The following is a 23,543-nucleotide window of genomic DNA, read 5'->3' as shown; positions in this document are numbered from 1 at the left end:
TAAAATTTTCATGATTCACCAACATCCAAAGTGATTCTGAGTCACTCTAAGGTTTGATAAACCCCTATCTTATTTATAATGTCTACCTCTTGGAAGAATATTTTGACTATCAATAAAGACTTTTAATTCCTCTTTGCTAATAGAAAATTCCCATAAACTGGTGATAGTGGGGTATTTATATGTTATATATCATTTATATTTTAAACAATATTATTTATAAAAATTATAATAACTTACACTCAAACTAAATAAAGCCAGACTTGTTTGCAAAAGAAAAATCAAATTTAGACAACTGAATGGTCTTTTCTAATACATACATATTTTTAAAGTATGAATATATAAATGTTATTTGAATGTGAATACCCATTAATCAGTCATTATCTAATTATCTAATGGCATATTTCTAATATATACACAAAATTACAAGTCAAGAGTTTGTAATCATTGTTTGGAAATGTGAAATATATTTCTGTTCAATCTGAATCAGTATCTCTCTCTTTCTCCTCCTCTCCCCCCCCTCCCAATCCCCTATGCCCACTACAGCATCAGATGAAGAAGAGCCAACTTCAGCAGGTAAAGTTCCTATGTTGTAAAGCTTATTCCTATTTAATTTAATGCCATTAATAATGGAGACACAACCCTTCAAAGTGTATATTTTAAGGTTTCAACCAGAAAACTGACACAATTTTAATTATTTACTTTTTAAAAAATTTATTTGACCCATCATACTGTCTCAGACTAAATGATGGAGTTTTAAATAAAAAGAGAATATAATTGAAAATTAGCTATCACAGAGGAAAACATAACACAAAATATCACATCAACATTGAAGAATAAGGAAAATTGGAAAATTAAAACTGAGTGAAATGCTAAAAACAATAAAATGAGAAGGAAAAACTAAAATGATATCATTCAGAAAAATAATAACATGGAGAGAATAAAAAAGAGGAAAGTGATAAAATATACTCTCAGAACTATGACCTTCCAAGATATACTGCATTATCAAATATATAACCAGCATTGAATATGATACTTTTTGTTTAATGTTAAAAATTATGTTGTTCCCACGTTATTCATTAGTCAAAGTTTGAACATCTCTTTATTTAAAAATATAATTTTTACACTCATAACTTAATGATATGACACCTGGCATTATGACTCTGTTCCTCATCCAACTCATCATTTATTAAGCACAGACTCAGGTCTGAACTATTATGAAGAATGAAAGTGGTAGAGAAGGCATGGTATTTTCAACATGACTCTAGGGCCGTGGGATGAGTCAAAGGGAAGTGCCAGGAGCCTAAATGTCAGACACGTTTATAAAGTAAGCAATACAGCTGATCTGATTAGCAGTTAATAAAAGGCCCAGGCTAGCTGACCAGCAACATCAGGAAAAAAGGGTCAAGCCCTGAAATATAGGGGTTAAAGCCTGGTCTAAAGAGAAGAAACCAGACCTCAGTACGAGATTTCTTCTTAGGCAAATATTTGAGGAAAGGAGTTAGGCCTGAGAGACAAGAGCAAGGAATGGTTACTGAAACTAAAGGGTAAAATGGGTCTTGATTTTATAGAGATTTTTACCTTTAAGAGTAATTTCAAAAGATCTAAAATTCAATGAAAGAAAACAAAGTAGACATCTTGCAAATACCTTGAAAAATTCCAGGGATACTATATTGCACTCTACTCATTATAATTATAACTGCCTTGTTAATGGAATCACAGAATTAGGTAAACTCTCAATGTTTCATTTTTATAATGTCATTAGATAATTTATAACCTGATTTGGACAATAAGAACTCCCTATCATTTTCTCCTATTCTAGGCAATATTGTGTTGCCTGTTTTTAGGAGCAACCTAATCATATGGCTGAATAGCAAACTCATCTGTTGTGGCGTCTCCTCTACCTACTTTCTGACTGTTTTTAGCCCTGACTTGCGGCTTTAGTGTTTACAAGGTTACACAAAGACTCTGTATTTCTCGGCTTTAATTGAATTTTCTCTTTGTGTGAGTATCAAACCTTGAGAACACCCATGCTTTTCTAACCCAGTCTCATTTCTCATACATTCTTACCTGGCAACTTACTGTGTTCCCTGCCAAGCGATTTTGGTGTCGTTGCAAAATAATGATTTTTGCATGATGAAGATTAATTTTAACCTAATTTAAATGATATTTAAGTAGAGTATAACTATTTTTTAGTGTAATTTTCTTGTTCTAAAGTTATTGTAATAACTTCTCTGCTTACTAAGAATGTCTTTTGGTAAATATAAACTGAACCTTTTGTTCTTCAAATGTTTATTTTACTCTAGAGTGATCTGAATATCATAGAGTTTAAATAATATTTTAAAAACATATTTGCATTCAGATATGATCAAATGTTTTGTTGTGATTTTAGCATAGACTTTTAGAATAGAACAAATGTATTATTAAGAAATATTTTAACTAAATAATTCCACATACAGATTATATTAACATTGAGAAAATTCGTCATTTACTAAAGCAGACAATTCTTTTATGTAAAAACTGCCAGTGGAAGCCAAATGTTTTCCTTTTAATTTTATCAAAGTAGACAATAAAAAGAGTATTATTATATAGTTGTATTGAAACTTTTGCTTGACAAAGTATTATGGAATTTGTAAAGACTTGGTTTTATAAGGTATATGAATAGCTGTGGAAAGTGGATTATGATTTTTAAGTCCATTTTGGTACCTCTTGCCCCCAGCTTTTCAAATATTATTTTACTTAATTGAATGTTTATTATTCTCTTTGTGTCTTTTCCATTAATATTTATCAAAATATATCTTTTACTTAAAGCTGTTACCCATAATATATTTATTTAATATATGATTGATATTCTGTTTTTACTATCATCTCCTTCCATCAGCAGAATTTATCTAAAATGATCTTTTCCAGCTTTAGACTCATTTCGCAGTCCTCTTTTATTTGTTTTTCTTTCTTATTTCTCCATTTTATTTAAATTATCAGTGAAATGCAATCTTTTGTTTGCTGCAAAAATTATACCTGAATTAAACTTTTACATGTCCCCACGTGATATCTTCATCAGATTCATATTCTTCCTTCAATTCACAGCATAATTAGACAGTAGCTCCTTTAAATACATACTTTAATTTATTTAAATTAAACAGTTTTAATATTTGTAATAGGAAGTCTGTGGTACCCCAAAGTTCAATAGTAGAAGAAATAATAAAATCAATGAGGTATTTTTTTTACTGCCAAATAGTCATGGGCTCCTGATTACTAGTTGTTAATGTATAGATTACGAATTATAAATTATTATTTAAAAATTATATAAGATTCATCTAAAGGTGTAGGTCCCTAGCTGTTACTGCTCTGGAATGATACTACATATTTATTAAATGTTTTTAATTTATGGATATTATATAACAAATTCAAGTTACTTTTACCCTATGAATACACAGTATTGGGTTATTATAATTCAATAATCATGACAAATTCTCATTGTTCAGAACTATTTTTAAAGAATATAATCAATAGGTTTTCATTTCTAATAACAATGTGAAAAAATCAAGAAGACAGACAATCTAACTCAGAAAATCGATGAGGTATTGGATAGTTGTTTTTCTTATGTTAGAATGCTATAAAATGATATAGCTTTTTCTCTTTACAATAGAATGTATTTGATTTGCCTTAAATTTAGAAGTATTATGACTGCCATTATTAAAATAATAAGTGATCCCTCCAATTAGTTCCCATATGATTCTGTTTAGAATAGTTTCACACTTCATTCTGTATTTTTTTCAAAAAGTATAATTCTTCTCATTTGAACCTCTAAATTGCCAGCAAAAAGCAAGTTCTTAATAAGTGCTTTTTCTGGATTTATTTGTAGAGGGAGTGCATATTATATTACATCTACATTTCTTCTTGTAGAGATATATCCCCTCATCGAATATGGAGCATCCACTTGCTAATCATTTTCATTCCAGAATGTTCTGATGGGGTACAATAGCCTAAAGGAACATATTTTGTTGCACCTGAGTTACTGAACAAATTTTACCTAACACCTGTTTCTGTAACTACCAGAAGCTTCTTCTATTTATTCTATTTATTTTAGTTGAATCTTATGTTCTGGTATTTAAACATCTTATTTCATTGAGTATAAAAATACAGCCATGAACTATATAAGAAATTCCTTCAAACTAGGTTACATCCCAAGATCTAATTACAAACTAATGAGATTCGTATTTGTAAAGCTGCCATAACAGATACTGTACCTCCCAAATGAGTCACCTTTAGAGGTAATAAATGTAATTCAATTATGTTGCTGTTGCTCAGAACTGTGCTACTGTGTTCCTCAGACTTTGATTTAGTAAATATGCCTTCAAAAACAAAGATTTGCCAATTTTGAGAGAGAGAGAGAGAGAGAGAGAGAATGTGTGTCTATAGGTGTGAAATGCAGATCAGTTTACAACTTTGAAATCAAATCAATTTACAACTTTTGAAAGGTAATCACATTAAAGATAAATTTCATAAAATAACACTCTTTAATAGTTAAAGCAGTGTCTGTTTCTCCCATGTTGCACAGATCCAATTTTCTTTTATCATTTATATAAATTTTATAATAACGAGAGGCTTCATAAACCTATTACACCAATACTTTTGTCTGTTATTTAAAAAATAAGACATTTACACTAGAAAGTTGACTGCTATAAATGAACTAATCTATATAGAATTTAATTTATTAACTATCAGGTATATCAAACCAGACTTTTTCTCATGTAAATTTCCTCATTCCTCTTAATTTATTTGTCTTATTAGCTGTTATTTTGCCTTTCTAGAAATACCATATTTTGTCAAATCGATGAAATAATTATGAGAGTTAAAACAAAGCCGGAAATGGAAAATGTTATTAAATGGGATCAAAAATCAGTCAGGAAATGACACAATGGAGATCTTGTATCTATACAAGAAATCAGTGGCTAAAATTAGTTGACACCACAACTTACTATTTTTTGTTCATACTATTTTAAAATAAACTTCAATTTTTTTTCTTTCTTGCCTAAGGGAAGATTTTTTATTGCTTTAATTGTTTTTTTTTTTTCAATATTAAAGAAAGGGACTCAGTTTGGTTTATATAAAAGTAGCTATTAATACCGAATTAACTCGGTATTAAAGTAGAAGATAAAATCTTTTTGGCAATCAGCTATATTAAAATACTAAACTACAAAAGCCATAGTGTTCTTCATACGTTTATAAAGTTATAATTTCATAATTTACCTAAACGTAAAACAGTATTTGTGGCCTATCAACATCTAATCCCAACTGGTAATGATGATAGCAGTTACCACTTGGATATAATAGTTTATAATAGACTTATTGTGACCTCTGTGATGCCCATCAGAGATGAAGAACATGGTGATTCAGCACACCAGAGCTTTAATATTCTTATCAGTTTCTTCTAAATCTTTTAGTATATTTAATTTTTTAAATATGCAGTTTGACCACTGAAGAAGTACACCTAAGAATAGTAATGATCTACACATATACAATGGAATACTGGCTAGCAGTAATAAAGATTTGAAGTTATAGGTTTTTATATATATATATAATATATATAGTTTTATATATATATATATGCACATATATATAGTTTAAAACAAATATATACCTGTACAGCTAAACACAGGACACAGTGATTAGATATCCTTCTCTAACTTTTGAAATATTTAGTTGTAGTCCTACAAAAATGTTACTTCTTTTTACAGTGAATTTTGTGATTTTCTCAACTATGCTATAGTTTCTTTTAGATCTCTTTCCTGTTTTCTTGTGGAGTTTAATTCTGGATGGCTGATTATGCTCAATTATTCTACAGCTCATGCATTTTGAAAAGGAATGATATCTTACCATATTATTCTCTAATAAACAAGAGTTGCTTTTGCATTCTGATCTTAGCATTTTATTTCCTTAGGGTTTGAAATAGAGTTTCACATCCTTGTTTTTGTTCGCCTTACATTTGCTATAAATTTCTCCAGTTTTATATGGAAATGCATATTTTCCATCTAGTGCCTGGAGCAAATTTACTAATTATTTTATCAAGTATATTCTTGTTCATAAATATATGCTAAGCAGGCTTAAATATTAAAACCTAACACGTAAAACCAAAAAAGTTTATCGCTCATTCTCTAAAAAACAGAAAGGAGGCATTATTTGTATATTCTTAGTGGAATAGAGAAAGAAATCTTTGCCTCTGAAGATTTAGCTTTGGTCAGTTTAGTGAAAAGATACTAATGAAAAGACCAAATAGTGCTTACTTTTTTTTTGAGAGAGGAAAACAAACTTCCTTATTAATAGGTGTGTGATAGTGATTTTAAACAGTGAGAAAAATAGTTATTTAAATCTCTGTAATATATATATACATAGTAGTTTTCATATTTTTACTAAGATACACTTCACAGAATAGTGTTATCAGTAGGGAATTTGGGAGATTATAATACTACATATCTTTCTCTTTAGACAAGTTTAAGAATTAAACTAATAAAAGAGGGAAAATAATATCTTTATATCTTTACTTACCTATGAATATAGATATAGTTATATTGTCTATCATCTTTCCCCATAAGTAAAAAAATTGGATCTGAAATAAACAATTAAAAATCTTAAGATCTTATTGTCAAGAAATATGTAAAATAACTAAAATCCTTCATAGTACAGCTTGAAGCTATCTTTTCTTCAGTATTGTATGTTAATATCTAGCAATGTGTTACATTCAAAAAATAATTATTATATATGGTGACATGATCATTTTAGTTGTAACAGAAAAGTCAATTTAATGTTGCTTAAATAATAAGAGATTTTATTGGCTCACGGAATTAGGAATGAGGAACTCACTGATGTCACTCAAAATCTGTTTTGTTTTGTCTTTCTTTTACCGACCTTTCTGCTCTGTGGTGGAAAATTTATCTTCATCTTCAAACTGGTTTCCCTGGTGGTGCTGATATATCTGCCAACAGCTGCTGTGGCTGTATGCATCTTTATTCATGTCCAGAGAGGACAAAGAAATGACATTTTTTTTTCCCTGCCTTCAAAACAAGAGTACTGAGATCCACTCTAATTGGACAGGCTTAGATCACTTCTGCCAGCCTGAAACAACCAGCCAATAAAGACCCTCCCCTGTAAGTTGAGGTTGATTTTAGCTTTCTCTCACAATCAAGAGTTAGTGTGGCTAAACAAGGATACTTTTTAGGAAAAGAAAGGGTAAAATGCATGCTAGGTTGATGATCAGTAAAGCCAACAGGAATTAACCATTATATACCTCTTTGTCACTTTTAAGTTTCTTCTTAGCTTTCCTCCTACACTTTGATATGTCTTTCATATTATTTTATAAAAATTTCTATAAGACTCTGGAAATCTGTGAAGAAATTAACTTGGTATATGTATCAGTAGTACTAAAGTCGATTTTTGTATTTGCATTGTTATTCATTATGATTTTGAAAATCTCAACTTCACTATGTCCTTTTTTTTCTCATGTGTAACATGTTTTTCATGCTTGCCAAAACGCGTATATACATTATCTTTATTGAATTGAACTTTCCTTTCTGTTTTAAAGATCTATTTCTACAGAAACTACTAGATTTACTCAGCTCTATTTCTTAGGTGCTACTGACTATAATCCCTTTTTCCTACATTTCAAAAAGTGACAGTCATGTTAAATTTCATTGTCCAGAAGATTCCTAAGACTATTAAATAACATCATTGGTAAGTTACCTCAGACTTATCTTATTAGACATAAAATAACTAATTATTATCCTATTGCCAAATCAAAATAATTTTATGTTTAAAATGGAGAATTCAAATTCTTAAGCTTGGGAAAAAATAAATGACAATCTCTGCATGTTAGTATGTTATACAATAGCATTAAAAATTAAACTTTTTGAAACTTACTCCTGTCACAATGTTGAAAATAAATCCGAATGTATAAATAAAATTTTGATTTAATGTTTGTAGAAATTTTATGGTATTATTTCAATTAATAATAGATTTTGTACAAAATGAAACCTAAATTTATGATAAGATAAAGTACTGAAAAAGTATCAAATTATTTAAAAAATAGCAGTAAAGGTATATAAATGGAAAAGGAGAGTTTCTCAGTCAGAGAAGCAGAATCAAAATGATATAGGTATATACAAATATATTAAGAGATTTATATGAAGTAATCTGCCCACGTAATTGTGGGAGCTAGCAAGTCTGAAATCTATAGGACAGACCAGCTGGCTGAAACTCAAGCAGGATTTGTGTTACAGTCTTAAGGTAAAGTTTTTTCTTCTCAAGGAAACCTGATTTTTTTGTTCTTAAGACCTTCAACTAATTGAATGAGGCCCAACCACATTACAGGCAGTCTTTGTAAACTCAACATCAACTGACTGTAGATGTTAATTATATCTACAAATTATGTTCACAGCATCATTTACAGTAGTCTTTGACAAAGCAACTGGACACCATAGTCTACCCAATATTTATAAATATAATTTTTATATTTTAAAATTTTATATTTCACCATCACAGAGAATGAGTAAAATTTATATAAACACAAAATATTTTAATTTTCAACAAGTCTATTTCAGTAAGAAAAAAAGATGTATTGAGCCTAATTTCCAGCGTTTAATGACAATGCATGTTGTCCCCCTATCTGGGCTCACTTAGGCTTCAAGGGTTCTTTTATTTCTTGTCTTCCCTACATTGATTAGATTCATCTTAAAAGGCCATTTCTGGTTGTCTGGGTCTTTTCTTTTTTCCTTTCCCGAGCTTCATCTCAAAGTTTAATATAAATATAACTCTGAGAAGTATTAATTTAATGTTCCTGGAGTTCATTGGTTCATGGAAGGCCTTAAACTTTCTGGTTCATTACGGGTAGGATAAAACCCCATGGACTTTCAGGCCTAAACTTATGCTTTTAGGTGCTTTTATCTTCAGATAAAAAGCTATATTAGCCTGCAAAGTATTTTCCTTTTACAGGTTTTAGTTTCCTCATTTGTAAAATGGGATAATAATAGTGGCACCTTAGAGATTCTTTGTAAGGATCTAACATGAAAAATACATGTAAAATATTTACCACATGATGCCCATCCTATAAGTACAGGAAATCTAAGTTATTGTTTTTACTTTCATCATCATCAGTGTGTTTTGTCATATTATTGTTATTGTGATTTGATTATGATTATTAGGTAAAATACTGAGTGTTCTTGTATAGTGTTTTATTTAATTTCACAATAATGCAGTACAGTTAATAATATATATATATTTGTGTGTGTATATATATATATGTGTGTGTATATATATATATGTGTGTATATATATATATATATGTATATATATTACTGTTTAAAGTGAACACTAAATTTTAAAGCATGAAGAAATATGCCCAAAGGTTACATAATAAGTGACAGAAGCAAGATCCAAATTCATATTTCTCTGGGAAAAACTTGTGCTTATTCTACTGCAACAAAGTATCTTTTTATTCACTTATAAATACTTTTAAATTGCATATATTTCTTTCCATTGTAAAAGTTATAGTTATTCAAGTGTTTTGCTATGCATATATTGTAAAGCTATACATAATAATATGTGCAAAATTTTACCTGTTATTTTAAATGACAATCTGATTACTAAACTTATGGACCATATAGACATCTTTTAAAAGAATAGAATAGGAAATGAAAATCACTCTGCTGCATTCATCCATATTGAACATTTGCATTTTTTAAAAATACTCCACCTCAGTCCAGCTGCTCTTACAGTCTTCTTCATCTCAGTGGCTCATACTAAAACCTTCAGGGTCAACTTTGATGACACTCACTACATTCTATCTGCAGCAGATTGTTTAGCCTTTTCTTCATACTATATACAGAGTCTCATCACTTCTCACCATCATCTCTGCCGCCAACCTAGTCCAATGCACCATTTTCTCACATTTGGGTTATTATGCAATAGCCTCCTAACTGGTCTTCTTGCTGTACTGTTGATTCCTCTGCATTCCCTTATTGAGAGGCCAGGGTGATTCTCTTGCAAGGGTCTGAGATCCCATCACTGTTTTCCCACAAGCCCTCTAGTACCTTTCATAAAACCCTCAAGTAGATTTAGGATTGAAGCCGGATATAACTTGTACCCTTCTTCATTATCTCCCCAGCTGCATTTTCTACTACTGCCACTCTGTCCTTCATTTTCTATAAAGCAAACACAAACACAAACCATGGGCACATTCCTGTCTGAAGCTGGGCTTTGCACTCAGATCTGTTGTCTGAGGCCTTCTCCCACACGTATCTTCATGACTTCTGTATCACATCCCTCATGTCTCGATCCAAAAATGCCTTCTCAGAGAGACCTTCTCTTTACTTCTAAAAAGGTCACACCTTCCCCACCTTGTCATGGTCCCCTGCTCTGCTTTATTTTTTTAATGTTAGCACTGTTTACACACTACATATATAGCATGTTTATTGTCTGTCCGGGCTAAATATAAACTCCTTGAGGGCTGGTATTTTTTTTGGGAGGGGGAGGTGACGTCTATTTTATTCACTGTCGAATCCCCAGGGGCTAGAACAAGTGTTTGGTACATTGTAGGTGCTTAATAAATATTTGTTGTATGATTGAATTAATGAATAAATTAAGCCATACTGAATTTATGCTGATTTTAAAGCATTGTCAACCCAGGAACATACACGGATCTTTCTAATAAGATAATATAAAGAGAGGGATGATGATAGATATATTTCCCAATTTAAGAAATAAATAAGTGAAAGGATAACACTATAATTTGATAAGAATCTTAAAAATGCTTTAAAATTACTTAACTCTCTTGGCAAAGAAAAAGGCCATACATAGATAGTTGTTTTTCTGCTTTTGTTGCAGTAGAATAAAATATGTTTGGCTTTGTAATTCTTTTCACGTGGTATCCTAACAATGTCAATAATTTAGCCATTGTTAGTAATTACTAGATGGAAACCACAGCAGTGATTTTAAGAAGCTTCAAACCTGACAACGATCACTGTTGTGCTAAAAGAGTGTGTGGGCTCTGGGCAGGAAGGCAGCACAGCGTGCAGTGCCCTGCACACAGGGGACAGGTGGGCCTGCAGGGCCGCTGGGCTTCCAGAGTTTGGACTCTAAGAGGAATAAGAAAAGGCCTACATTTTTTAATTATACAATAACATCCTTCATTGTTGCATTATTATCGATTATATCTTATTAGGTTCACAATTTCAAGTAATATTATTTTCAAAGTTGCATGAATAGTAAGTAGATATGTAAAAGTCTTTCAGTAACACATTTTAAAAATAAAATATACTTGGGTATGGTATTCTTGGAATGCTTTTTAAAAAGATATTTACTCAAAGCAAATTTTCAAATGGTAGAATTCAGCAAGATTTAAACACATATTCCATATCTAATCAACTAATTTTCTGCTTCTCTCCACATAAATCTAAATTAGAAAATATCCAGTATTTCTTTTCCAATTGAAATAATACGTTGGAGCATTGTTGATTGTTTTGAAAGCTTACTAGAGGCTCTTGATAAAGAATGAATAAAGTGGTTCTCAAAATAAATAAATAAATAAATAAATAAATAAATAAATAACCACTGTACATATCAGCCAATGTTTGAGGCTGAGGCTTCAGATGCTCTTCAAAGGACATTATGATACTTGTTTGAGACTGAGGCCCCCTGAAACAATTTCATCCCATAACTTAGTGGTTAAATGTGTTGGGAGAAATCGTGCAAGTACTAAACTACATTATAATATAAACAAAGCTAAAATAAGAATAAATAGAAACTGAACGGATAGAGATTTTTTCTGGAATTTTAACATTTTGCACTTTTAACCTATCTGAACACAAAGTTGTACAATAAGTTTTTTTTATTTATTTATTTTTCATTTAAGTATAGTTGGTATACAATCTTATATTGGTTATATTAGTTTCTGGCATATAATCTAGTGGGGTGACATTTTTATACCTTACAAGCAAAATAATACAATAAGTTTTATTTATAATTCTGAAGAAACCACTGACAATTCTGATCCATGTTGAATTTCTATTGTATGCCAATCCTTAGTCTGATTTTCTTTAGGCAGAGCACTCAAGCAAGTTGTCTAATTCTGAAGATTTCTGAGAATTTACAGAGTTATAGAAGAGGGAACTTAGCGTATTTTTAAGTCACTTGAGTTTTCAGACTGTGAATGTTTTCAGTCACCTTTGTTTATGTCATCCATCCTCTGTACTCCTTAACACTTGGGTTGTGGGAGGCTGAGAGCTAACACTAATTTTATTCTTATTCTGGAAGTGAAGGAACTGATAAAAACCCTTAAGGCATTCTTTCATTTCACTTCCTGAAACTTGTGCCTGGTTTTTATGACCCACCACACCCATGCTTCTTCTCCTTGGAGGAGGCAGAACAGTCTCCTCTATTCCAAGTCATACACACTGTGTTTATTCTTACTTCAAAGCTTAAATTCACATTCGTCTATCTAGAGGATGCTTTTCTCTCCTTTTATAACTCCAAAACCCACCCGTCTTTTTACACTTTTCTCAAGTCCTACATCTCTCATTTGCTGCAACTTTCATTGATTTCTTTTCACAAATACCAACTTTTGGATCTCTTAGGAATATTCTCTGTGGCAGATAATTGAGATTAGCATGATTGGGGAAGAGGAGCGTTCTCTGTGAGATCACAGGATCTTCACGACTGCCTTTCATATAAATCATGTTTAGTATAAAAGAAGGGATAGAATAGAGGTTGGGGAGGCAATGGTTTCTATCCTTCAAGGGATCTGGGTTCCTTTATTATGCACTGAATGTGCGCTGGAATTGTTTCGCCATCTGGACTGGAGACTCACTCTTAACTATGACTCATCCTTCTATTACATTCACTTATTTGCATTTCAATTTTATCATTTATTGAGATAAAAAAAATTGTTGAATATGAGTGATCTGTTTTGAATAGAACACAAATATTTACTGCGGTAAATGAAAACAGTCTTTTGTCCACATTCAGTTTAGCAACGTGGGAGTCAAAGTTTAGCCTTACTTTAATGAATATAAAAACTTTTAAGCTATTACTATTTTAAATTTTACTTTCATGATAATTTTAACATATAAATCATGTTGATATGCCTATATATTTTTTTATACCTGAAAATATCCTCTGAAAAGGATGGCGATAAACAGTAAATTAGAGTGTGGTTAGACACATGTCTAAGCTCTTTCTAGATTCAGATAAGAGGAGCCAAGTGTCTCACTGTGATGTGGAAATGACCCCTGGGAAATCATCATGTTGAGTAACTTGAGAGATAGAGCAGAAAATATCAATAGGTTACTGTGAAAAATGTGTCAAGAAACATTTTAGTGGAATTTTTTCCACTTTATTTGCCAGTGAACTAGATACTTGATAAATACGTGTATTTCTGTTATCAAGTGTTATAGCACTGCCAACTTCTCTACCCCATGATCGATAGATATAACTTGAGAATTGATAGACGCCTACTGTTCACCATCTATCATTAAAAAGTCAAGTTCTTCAGGTTCTTCAAGTGGACAGAGTTTCTTTATAAGATTTTAAATATTATATACCTATTATACATTTCATATTGCCTCTGTGAAAAAGATGTAATCTTTTGCAATGACACATCTGACTTTATTGTTTTTCTTGCTCTGTATCATATTACTGCCCATCCTTATTTTGTTGGTTACTTGAATATTTTTAGCTTACGTCATATATTTTGGGGCTATCTAAAATCCTTATTGGAAAAAAAATGGGACACAGATAGGTACAAATATATATACATGACTGTGTAGAAAGTTACTATTTTAATTATCAAAGCTATTTATAAGAAACATTGCATTTAAAAATTATACAAAATTAGCATTTCTCTTTTAGGTCATGCCATTATTTTTTGATAGTTGACTGTGGGCTCATTAACTTATGCTTATAAAGGGTCGCAATAGAATTTGAAGAACTATTCTGAGATTGCTACTATATTATTTCAAAAAAGAGCAGAAAACTCTGAAGGATACTGATGCTGTAGTTATAAGGGGCCTGATGAATTTCCAAGTTAATTGGAATTCAAGCAGACAAGGGAAGAACAGGTTACATGTAGACCTAGAAATGAAAATAATCGCATAATGACTAAAAATAGGTGTTTAATAGAGATGCATGCAAATATTTAAATAGAATTGAAGGAAAGGCCAGAATTTAAAGAATGGGCTGAACATTGAAAACATGGAAACTGGTTATAAAAATTTGTTAACTTGATTGAAAAAAAGTTTCATCCTACTTACATTTTGATGAAGATAGAGGAAATAATTAAGATGAACAGTGTTCAAATATTTAAATTTTAAAATCGATTCTGTTCTGAATGTTAGTTTCAAGAGACATATATTGAGTGGACATTACTCTCTAAGTATATGAAAATGAATTTGACTAACAGAGCTATATAAATGTGTAGTTTTTGTTTAGACAACTAATAACTTTCTAATGAAGTATTTTAAATAATTTTTTTAATATCAATGATTAGGTTTATTCACTACATATCCAATAAATGCTGTAAACATTCTTCACTAAGATAAAATTATACTTGATGTTTTGCTTTCACTAGCTATTTTAGAAAAAATGAATAAAAGTGCAAAGCAACAAAAGTAGAAATCTCTGTGGAACAACTAGGTAAATCACAGGTGTGTTCTAATGTTAGAATCCATTATCTGCAAGAATTGTTGATCATCTAAGGAAGTGGCAAAAGCCTATAACAATCTAAATTTTAAAAAATGTATCTACAAATGTGCACTTTCTTTACTTAAAAATTTGCCTCTTTTCTGAGATAGTTAATGAGAAATTCAAGTATTTTCTCTTAAGTTATATAAAAAGTTTTCTTTAGAGAAATGTTGATACACTTTATAAGTAAAGAGTATTGTCTTGTTATAAGTCTAGAAATTTGATAATCCCATGATGTAAAGTTCTTAACTGACTCTTGTGAGAGTGAAACTCTCATTTTATTGTAGATTTTATAATAGTCACTCACCTATGTGACCTATCAATTAAATTATTAGAGTGCATTCTAATTTGTGATTTTTCTGAAGGTCACTTTGAGTATATATTCGTTTCAGAGACTCCCATGCACCTAATCAAGCATTACGACCTACCAGGAACATGTGGTATTGGCATACCAAAATCAGCACTGAGATTCAAATTCCTTTTGAGAGCAATTTGTGGATTAATTTACCTATATGTTGTAGGCCTGTTAAGGAATTCATTTAACATCTGTTGGGTCATCTTTTCAAGAGATTTTTTTTTTTTTTTATCTGAAGAAATAAAAAACTAGTCCTGATGGTAGTATTTACTTAAGTCCCTAGATTCTAATTTAGTCAATCATGAATGAGGTGTAATGTCCATAGAACACCTATCTTTGACATTTGCTCAGCTTAATGTTCTGCAGAATATTAATATATTAAAAGCTGAGTACTGTTTGCCTCTCACAAGCTAACCACTAGGCAAAACTCAGTAGTTTGAAAATGATGAATCTGGTTAGTTTTCTCAGCAGCATGCACTACTTCCTGACATTCTTCCCTTGACCTCAGTGACACTTTACTCACTTAACTTTGAAAACGTCTGTTTGTGTTTAGTCCTGCTTCCTTTGCCTTTCTCTTGAGTATAGTCTTTACTATCTCCTTGCCCCTCTTTTCTATAATCTTCCCTAAGCTTCTACCAGTTCCTTTATGGATAGTACTCCCAAATCTGTATAACTAAACCTCTTAGGGACTCAGTTCTTTCAGTGAAATGGTGAAATTGTAATTATTATTGAGAGATTATATGTAAAAGATTTAGGGGAATAACCAGTTTAGAGTATATGTTAGGTTGATTTCTCTTTCCCCTTTTTCTATAGTTGTGGCCACTCTTCTGAATTTCAGATTTTCATTTTCAGACATTAATTAGACATATCAAATGGACTATGTGCAAAAATCAATATTCTTAACTCTTTTCCCTTGTACCTCATGTATTCTCACTCACAGTGGCATTGCCAATTTCTCTATTAGGGATAAAATATCCAAGTCATCTTTAATTTTACTTCTTCTTCAACATTATTTTCTACTACAATCATTTGCTTCTTACTCTGCAATAGTCTTAAGTCCATCTCTTAGGTACTCCCAGCTCACATCCTGTAGTATGAAAAAAATCTGTTCATGCACAACTTTAGCTCTTTCTAGTTTACAGAATGCTACACAGTGAATGCTTCAGACTGCCATTACCCTTTTCTTGCTCAATTGGTTAGGATGAACTTGGTTATGCCACAGGAATAAGCCACATGCAAATCTCAGAGCTTAACACACATATAGGTGTGTTAGGGGATCGCTGCTCATTGTAGACACTCAGGGACCCAGGCTAACATAGGCTATATTTTAACAGTTACTCCTATAGTCACCAAAGCAGTGCGAAACAATCATGGCAAATCACTCATTAGTTCTTAAAGAAACTGTCAGAAATAACATCTCTCAGAAATGATGCACATTACTTCTCATGTTATTGGCCAAAGAAATTATCTTGGTCACTACTAACTTGAAAAAAAAAAAGAAATGGAGAAGTGCAGTCCTATCATGTGTCTATGAGGAGAACTGGAATATTTGTGAAATCTTAATGGTTATAATTTGACAGTTACAAGGACTTGCATACTGTTTTTTTTTTCTGCATTGACATTTCCACATTTCCCTTCCTCATACCCTTTACAACAAAATTCTCCTTCATAACCCTGTATTAAAAAAAAATCTATTTACTTTTCCAGTGCTTATTATTGTGTGTACACCACAATAATAAAAAAAACTGTGCTCTTTCATTTTGCATTTTACAGAATTCCTGTATATTTTTTCATATAACTAAATTGTTTTTATATTTTTAATTTAATTGGCAATGTTCTATTCTACTTCATAGTTATGTTGAAGTTTGCTTAACCATTCCTCAACTTGTGGAATTTGAACTACTTCAGGCATTTTATTTTTAGTCTATACAACATTTTTAGGAAAGTTGACGAGAGTTGAGCTAATTCAAAAATTGGATTGTTAAATCAGCCTTACAAATCACAGCTCTTACTTAATATCAAAACTTATTAATGATTTCAAAGTATATGCAGTCAGAGGCACAGGTGAAGCAAGGAAAGTTTTAGGATATTGAGGATAGCTCCCCAGGTCTTTCTTTTCTTCATTGGATACATACTCTCAGACCTGGAAAAACAGATGAGGATTCTAAGTATGGTACATAGATTACCACATCTATGGGGATTATTTAGGTAATAAGTTATCTTTACATAGTTTAATAGATTATATGACATTTGCCATAGAGCTATGCCATTATAAATTCATAGATTGTGGATTTGTTTACCATAAACAATCATAAACTAGAGACATCCTGCTAACCATATATAAGATAAGCTTTTCTTCTCCTAAGCAAATATTTGCTAGCAGATTTAGTTATTTCTTTGGATCATACTCCTGATAAAAGGAGAAAAAATGATTATAAACCAATAGTTTAGCTGCTTTCTGTACAAGATTCAAGTGATATATATTTGAGAATTAATATTTATATTCTAGATTATTTCTTTGAGATTTAAGATACAAGTGATTACATATTTTCATTACTCAAACAAATATATTCTACTAAAATGTTATAAGACATCTAGCTTTATTCTACTCCATGCCTGAGTACCTTATGCTTGATAAATAATAGATTTTCCTGTGAGGATGAATTTTAATAGAAATCATATGAACCGGAAGATTTGTTAGTCTTTCTCCACATAAAACAGTTTTTCCAGCTTCTTTCCCATTATGCTGATACTTTACAAGGAAGTTATTTTCTTACTATCAGTGTCTACATGATTAGTAATGCCTGTCTGCTACTAGCATTGGCCTAATTTGTACTTTAGAATTTTATTTTGCTATTTTTGAAAATGAGTTTCAGTTCCATTAGAATAATTATATGACTAATCGCTTCATTTTTGTTACGACAAGTATATCAGAAAACTGTGTACACAAATTTAATAATTTGGATTTCTCATATAAAAATAGACTCCTACTTCTAAATTTGAAATCTCATAAAATATAAATTAAAATGTTTATATATTTAATTTAAGGTAATATAGCTATTCTTTATGTATGCTGTGATTTTTGTTTTGAAACATGATTTTTTTAGAACTGGGGAGAAAGCATGCTATATTTTTCAGTTACTCATAAATATTTATTTTTATGTCCATTTCAGTTTGTTGAAAATGAATATGTCATTGCTACGTGTGCTAAAAGTCTTTATGGTCGTGATTAATCCCTGAGAAAATTTGAACTCATTAGATGCATCGATTAATTAATACTTTGCTTTCTTTCAGAATGTTTTTACAGAAGCATCTTTAAAGTAAGATACAAATCATATGACATTTATAGTTTTTATTCTAAATAAACTCATTCAAGAAAATCAATCCCTGCATATAATATTCACTGCAATCACCTGGGTTTCTCTAATCTTTGAGGCTTCTAGAATTACTATTAGAAATCCTCAAATCTGTAGATTTTGGAAGGGCTTATTTTTCTCCTTGTGACATGTATTTGCTTTAGTTGCTCTCAGGTTGGCTATCGGCTCTTGTTCAGTTTGTAGTTGGTTACAGGATAAATATTCAGGACTTCTCCATATGCCGCAGCTAATGGAGCTCTAGACTGAGCTGAGGTATGATGAGAGGAAGCTGATATTTTTTACTGCCCACCACTAGAATCCCTCAATCCCACTGACACAAAAGCTTCCTTTTGCAAAGATTTTACTGTAGATTTAAGGCTACCTGAAAGAAATAAAAATGACACAACAAATACAAAATAAATTTGATGCTTAATATGACTGTTCCTAGAATTAGGGAAAAAAGAAATAGAAAGTTGAACTTTTCATATTATTTTCTCTTCATTGGTACACTTCATTCCAAGAATTACTCCTCTGTCTCAGTTACCATGCTTTTCTTTCTTGCTATGAAATCTACCCTTATTGTTTAATTCTCTCATTACAAACTTATACTTCCAGGTAATGTCAGAGACCTACTCAAGTATGAGATCAAGTTCATTAGAAAGCCTTGAAGGCCAAAAAATTACCTACTTAGTACATTCTCAATTTGGACTGGGTCACATTTTGGGGCCTATTGTCTTCCTTTCACTGATGTTTGAATTTTCAGTATACTCAGTATAAGGATTTTTTATCTTTCCAAAAGTGCTTAGAAAGGGTGAGGATGGTTGTTCTTCTGTGTACATGCGACTGGAAAAGGAAAACAGGACAAAAGAAAAATAGTAATGTAGTAAAATTAAGATGAAATTTGGGTGAGGTCTATATGTAAAATGTTTGCACACTTATAGCATAGGCCTATATGATAGAGGTGAACCATGAAATCGAATCTAAATGTCTTCCTTAAGGGCTGCTGTTTCCAAAATATAAAAGATCCTAACACACTGGACATCTCATCACTACTCACCAGAACAAAGACATCTTTAGAAGCAAAATCAATTCAGGTTGCAATTTTCTCTTTACATACAGGTCTGAATTTCTCCATCAAACATTATTGGGAATTAATTATTCTGGAAATCTTAGAGTCAGGCAATCTCATTTAATCTTAGAAACCTTAATGTCTTTGGTGACAACTAGATCTGGAATCCTCTCAGGCTAGCAATCTTCACCAGTCTGTGTTCTCATACAGCTTTTGTCTGGTGAGATACACATTTTTGTTGCTCGCCTTGTTCTTGAAATTGAAAGACCCTATTCCATGGCCACAGATTTCATGATGTGCTCATTATCTTCCCAGATATTTCCTTTCTCTTAACACAATGTTTCCAAATGTATGGTACTTACTGCTGGTTGTCATGGGCCAATGTTAGTTGGGGAACAAATAAGACATCAATAACCTTGAATGACACAGTGTTGCATTGGCTGTTACTGTCTTACTGATTCTCCTTTACTCATCTGATCATGTCAAGAATAATAACTCAGTATGTTGTTAATCTTTAACATTTCTCTAACATTTTATAAATATATATCAAAATTATATAAATGCATTTAGTATATGACTTCATTACAGTACCACTTTTTTTTTCTGATCCAGAATCCATTTAGTCTCTTAAACTACACCTGTTCTTTGATCTCAGATTCCCAATCCATGCTGCACCTTCTCTTTCAGCTCCTTAAAGCCTGATCTCTCTCCTTTTACTAAGCCAGGACCGCAGTTCCGTAATCGAAACCACTCTCTTGCACACATTTTCATTTTCTTTGCCTTGTTATTGCTGAGCCACATATAGCTAGAAAACATCTCACTTTGGATAAATGGTATCATCATCCTCCTCTGCTAAGCACAGCAGAAGAAATGTCACACAATGCAGAATGCTGCCTTTACAGTTTCCTGGTCTTCCACAGCAGCCGATCATCAACACTACCTACAGATCATCTGATTGCCTCCTCAGATATCTCTCTATGCCCCACCAGATGCTATTTAAAATGCTCCTGCTTCCTTCCTTTCACACTACCTCCCACTATCCTTTCTACTAATGAGACAGACATATACTTTGGAAATAGAAACCATCCCCCGGTAAATCCATCAAATAGCTAAGCCTACACATCAAGTTGATGTGCATCTAATCAGTCATTTTTGCTTAGAACGCCTAAATAATTTCCCATTACCTTCAGGATAAAGTCTAAATCCCTAATCGGCTTGCGAGGCTTGTCATAATCAATCTCTGCTAATCTCTCTGACTTTCTCTCCTACCCCTTTCTCTCTTGCATTGATGGTTGCAATTATATTGCATTTGTTCCAGTTATACAAATTAGCCATGCTTTACTTTACTTTGAGTATTCATATATGATATAGTCCTCTTCTGCTTAGAAGGCTATAAGATACCTTCCTTGTTAACCAACTTCTATTCCTTCTGTAGACCTCACATTTAGATGGTAATTATTCCAGGATGCTTTATCTGAATCCCCAATATTGAATTAAGTATTCCTCCTACAACCCTCCCAGAACTCTATGTACTTGCCATGCATTAGCACTTATTTCATTATATTGAAGTTTTCTATTTACTTATCTGTAATCTTCATTGGCATATAATATTCTTGGGGTCATTGACTATATTTTGATATTGTCCACTGAATCTGGTGCCTGGCATATAGCAGCTGCTTAATGAGTTTCTGAAGACCGAATGATGTTATAAGTTCATATAGCCATAAGAATAAACTAGATTCATGAGAAACAAAACTAATTCTTAGTCTCCAGTTCAGAGATATTGCTTCTTGGGTCCTGGATAACATAACTCCATACAGTAAGTAAAACAGGATTTTTTTTTTTCTAAAATCTTTTTATGTAGCTCAGTGGGGTAACGGCAAAACATAAACCAGTAAAAAGCACTCCTGTATTTATCAAAATAATCACATGTACATAGGTAACTGTTGTTCTGATATAATGCTGGGATAAGTATTTAGTAATATTGGTCAGTATTTAATAAGTTTAATGTTCCATTCTTTGATGAGTCCTTGGAAAACTTAGCCATTTAAATGCAGAATTATATTGTAAACCAAGATATATGAAGACATTATTGTCAGATACATTGTATATATCAGTGAACAAAATAAAGGTCAGTTTCCTCATGGAGCTTACATTTTAGAATCGATTCTCTCAGACAGACAGACGGATGGTCAGACAGATGGACAAATGGAAAAATAAATAAAATTGGATAGTGGTAAATGCTACTGACAAAACAAGATCACGGTAAGGGAGAAATAAGAATATTGGTCTTGAGTGTATGGTTTGTACGTTTGAGTAGGAAATGAGTAACATCATTTTGAGCAAAGATTTGATAAGATGGCTTTGAATAAAGGTTTGATAGAAGTGAAGAAGCTAGGAGAAGAACTTCGTAGGTAGAGGGAACCACCAGCGCAAAGTCCTGAAGTGGAAGCCTGGATTGGCAGCATGTTCAATATAGCAACAAGGGCCAAGCAGATCCAAATTATTTCATCGTTTTGCAGTGTAATATAAATAATTCATTTATTGTGGGTATTCATCCATGTTTCTTGGCTTTATAGCCACTCAGCATTTTGAAGGTAGAGCTAAAAGGATTCCTTAATGACTTGAATCCAGAGTAAAAGCATTTACACTCTTTTGCTCAAAGGGACAACAGAGACAAACGTAGGAATGACATCCTCTTTGGAAAATTGAAAGACCTCAACAACACAGGTGTCTGAATCAAAGACTACACTTTTCAGCCCAGAGGGTGGACTAAGGTAGCTCCTGTGGAAAGAGCTTAGATTCTCCTCGAGATTTCAGGTTCCTTTCAAGCACAGAGATCAACAGCACATAGATCAAGTTCTGTGACATAAAGCATGGTCAAATTATTTTACTCAGAAAAATATTAGAGCAATTGTAATAAGAGTCCTACTACAATTACAGGAGCCAGCCTCAGTTCACATCCAAAAGATACTTAATCTTGAACAATACGGTTATCCTTGAATACCCAAATTGGAAAGTTTGCTGCTTGCCAATCTTCCATTAGAATTCAACACATCCTTCCTATCAAAGTACCATTGTGTCTTGTACAGTGATGTGAGGACATTGTTTAGCTGCTTCTTTGGAAATTACCATGTCCATACATTTACAACTAATTTTTTTTAGCACTAAATAAATGATCATAAATCTCTACATTGTTTGTGACCTACTTCAGTTACACTCATAATTGATTTTAAATGGCTTTTTGCAGAAAAAAATCACAAAATCATACTATATTGATCAAGTAGCAGCCACAAATTTTGTCACTTTTAGGATATTATTGGTTACTCTGAAAATCTTTGATAAGTTGATCTTAAATAATGACCTACTATTACATTTAAATAACATGTTGGTAATAACTTCTCTAATTATTTATAGTATTCATTTATTAACTAAAGCCTACTCTGCTGCATATAATTTCTCTATACTATAATATTTCATCTAATCGAAATTGTATTGGAAATAAAAAAGGATAACAGGCAGAAAAAACCTGAGGTATTTTTGTACTGAATATGTGAACCTCAGCTTTTTTGTCCATCCAGATGGTGACATCCTGATCATTTTAATTAGCATACTTTATTTGGATCATGAAAACACTATAAATATTAAATCACAGTGCAGTCAAACCTGGATTATTGCTTCTCCTTTTAATGACTATATGACCATATTCTATGTAATATTAAATACAGTATCAATCAGAGTCTTGAGACAGTGATAGTAAAGTATCATACTTTTTTTTTATTATTTTTATCAAGTTGAGGAGGGCTTAAATATCGAATAACTTTTGTGAAGGAAGCCTTGCCTCTTTATGAACTTTAGTCGATCTTTAGCAAAATTCACCACAAATTTTACCACTGATTTTTTCTAGAGAATACAGTGATTACCATAGCTCTATCTAAAAATTGCTCATTTATATTCATGTGATTAATGTAACATGGAATTATATAAATTTAAATGCATAATGCCAGAAAAGTAGAAATAAAGATTTTTATAGTAA

General features: G+C 31.7%; 1 protein-coding gene across 1 annotated transcript in view; it reads left to right on the top strand.

The window, feature by feature from the left end:
• Nucleotides 1-23,543, top strand: part of EDIL3 (EGF like repeats and discoidin domains 3) — a 371,930-nt gene that overhangs the window by 138,208 nt on the left and 210,179 nt on the right. Inside the window, exon 3 of the mRNA XM_006913200.1 lies at nt 544-573. Coding sequence (XP_006913262.1) covers nt 544-573 — 30 coding nt within the window. The remainder of the gene's footprint in view (nt 1-543; nt 574-23,543) is intronic.

This window comes from Pteropus alecto, unplaced genomic scaffold (genome assembly GCF_000325575.1).
Source record: "Pteropus alecto unplaced genomic scaffold, ASM32557v1 scaffold20, whole genome shotgun sequence".
Classification (NCBI taxonomy): domain Eukaryota; kingdom Metazoa; phylum Chordata; class Mammalia; order Chiroptera; family Pteropodidae; genus Pteropus; species Pteropus alecto.
This window is presented reverse-complemented; position numbering and strand designations above follow the sequence as displayed.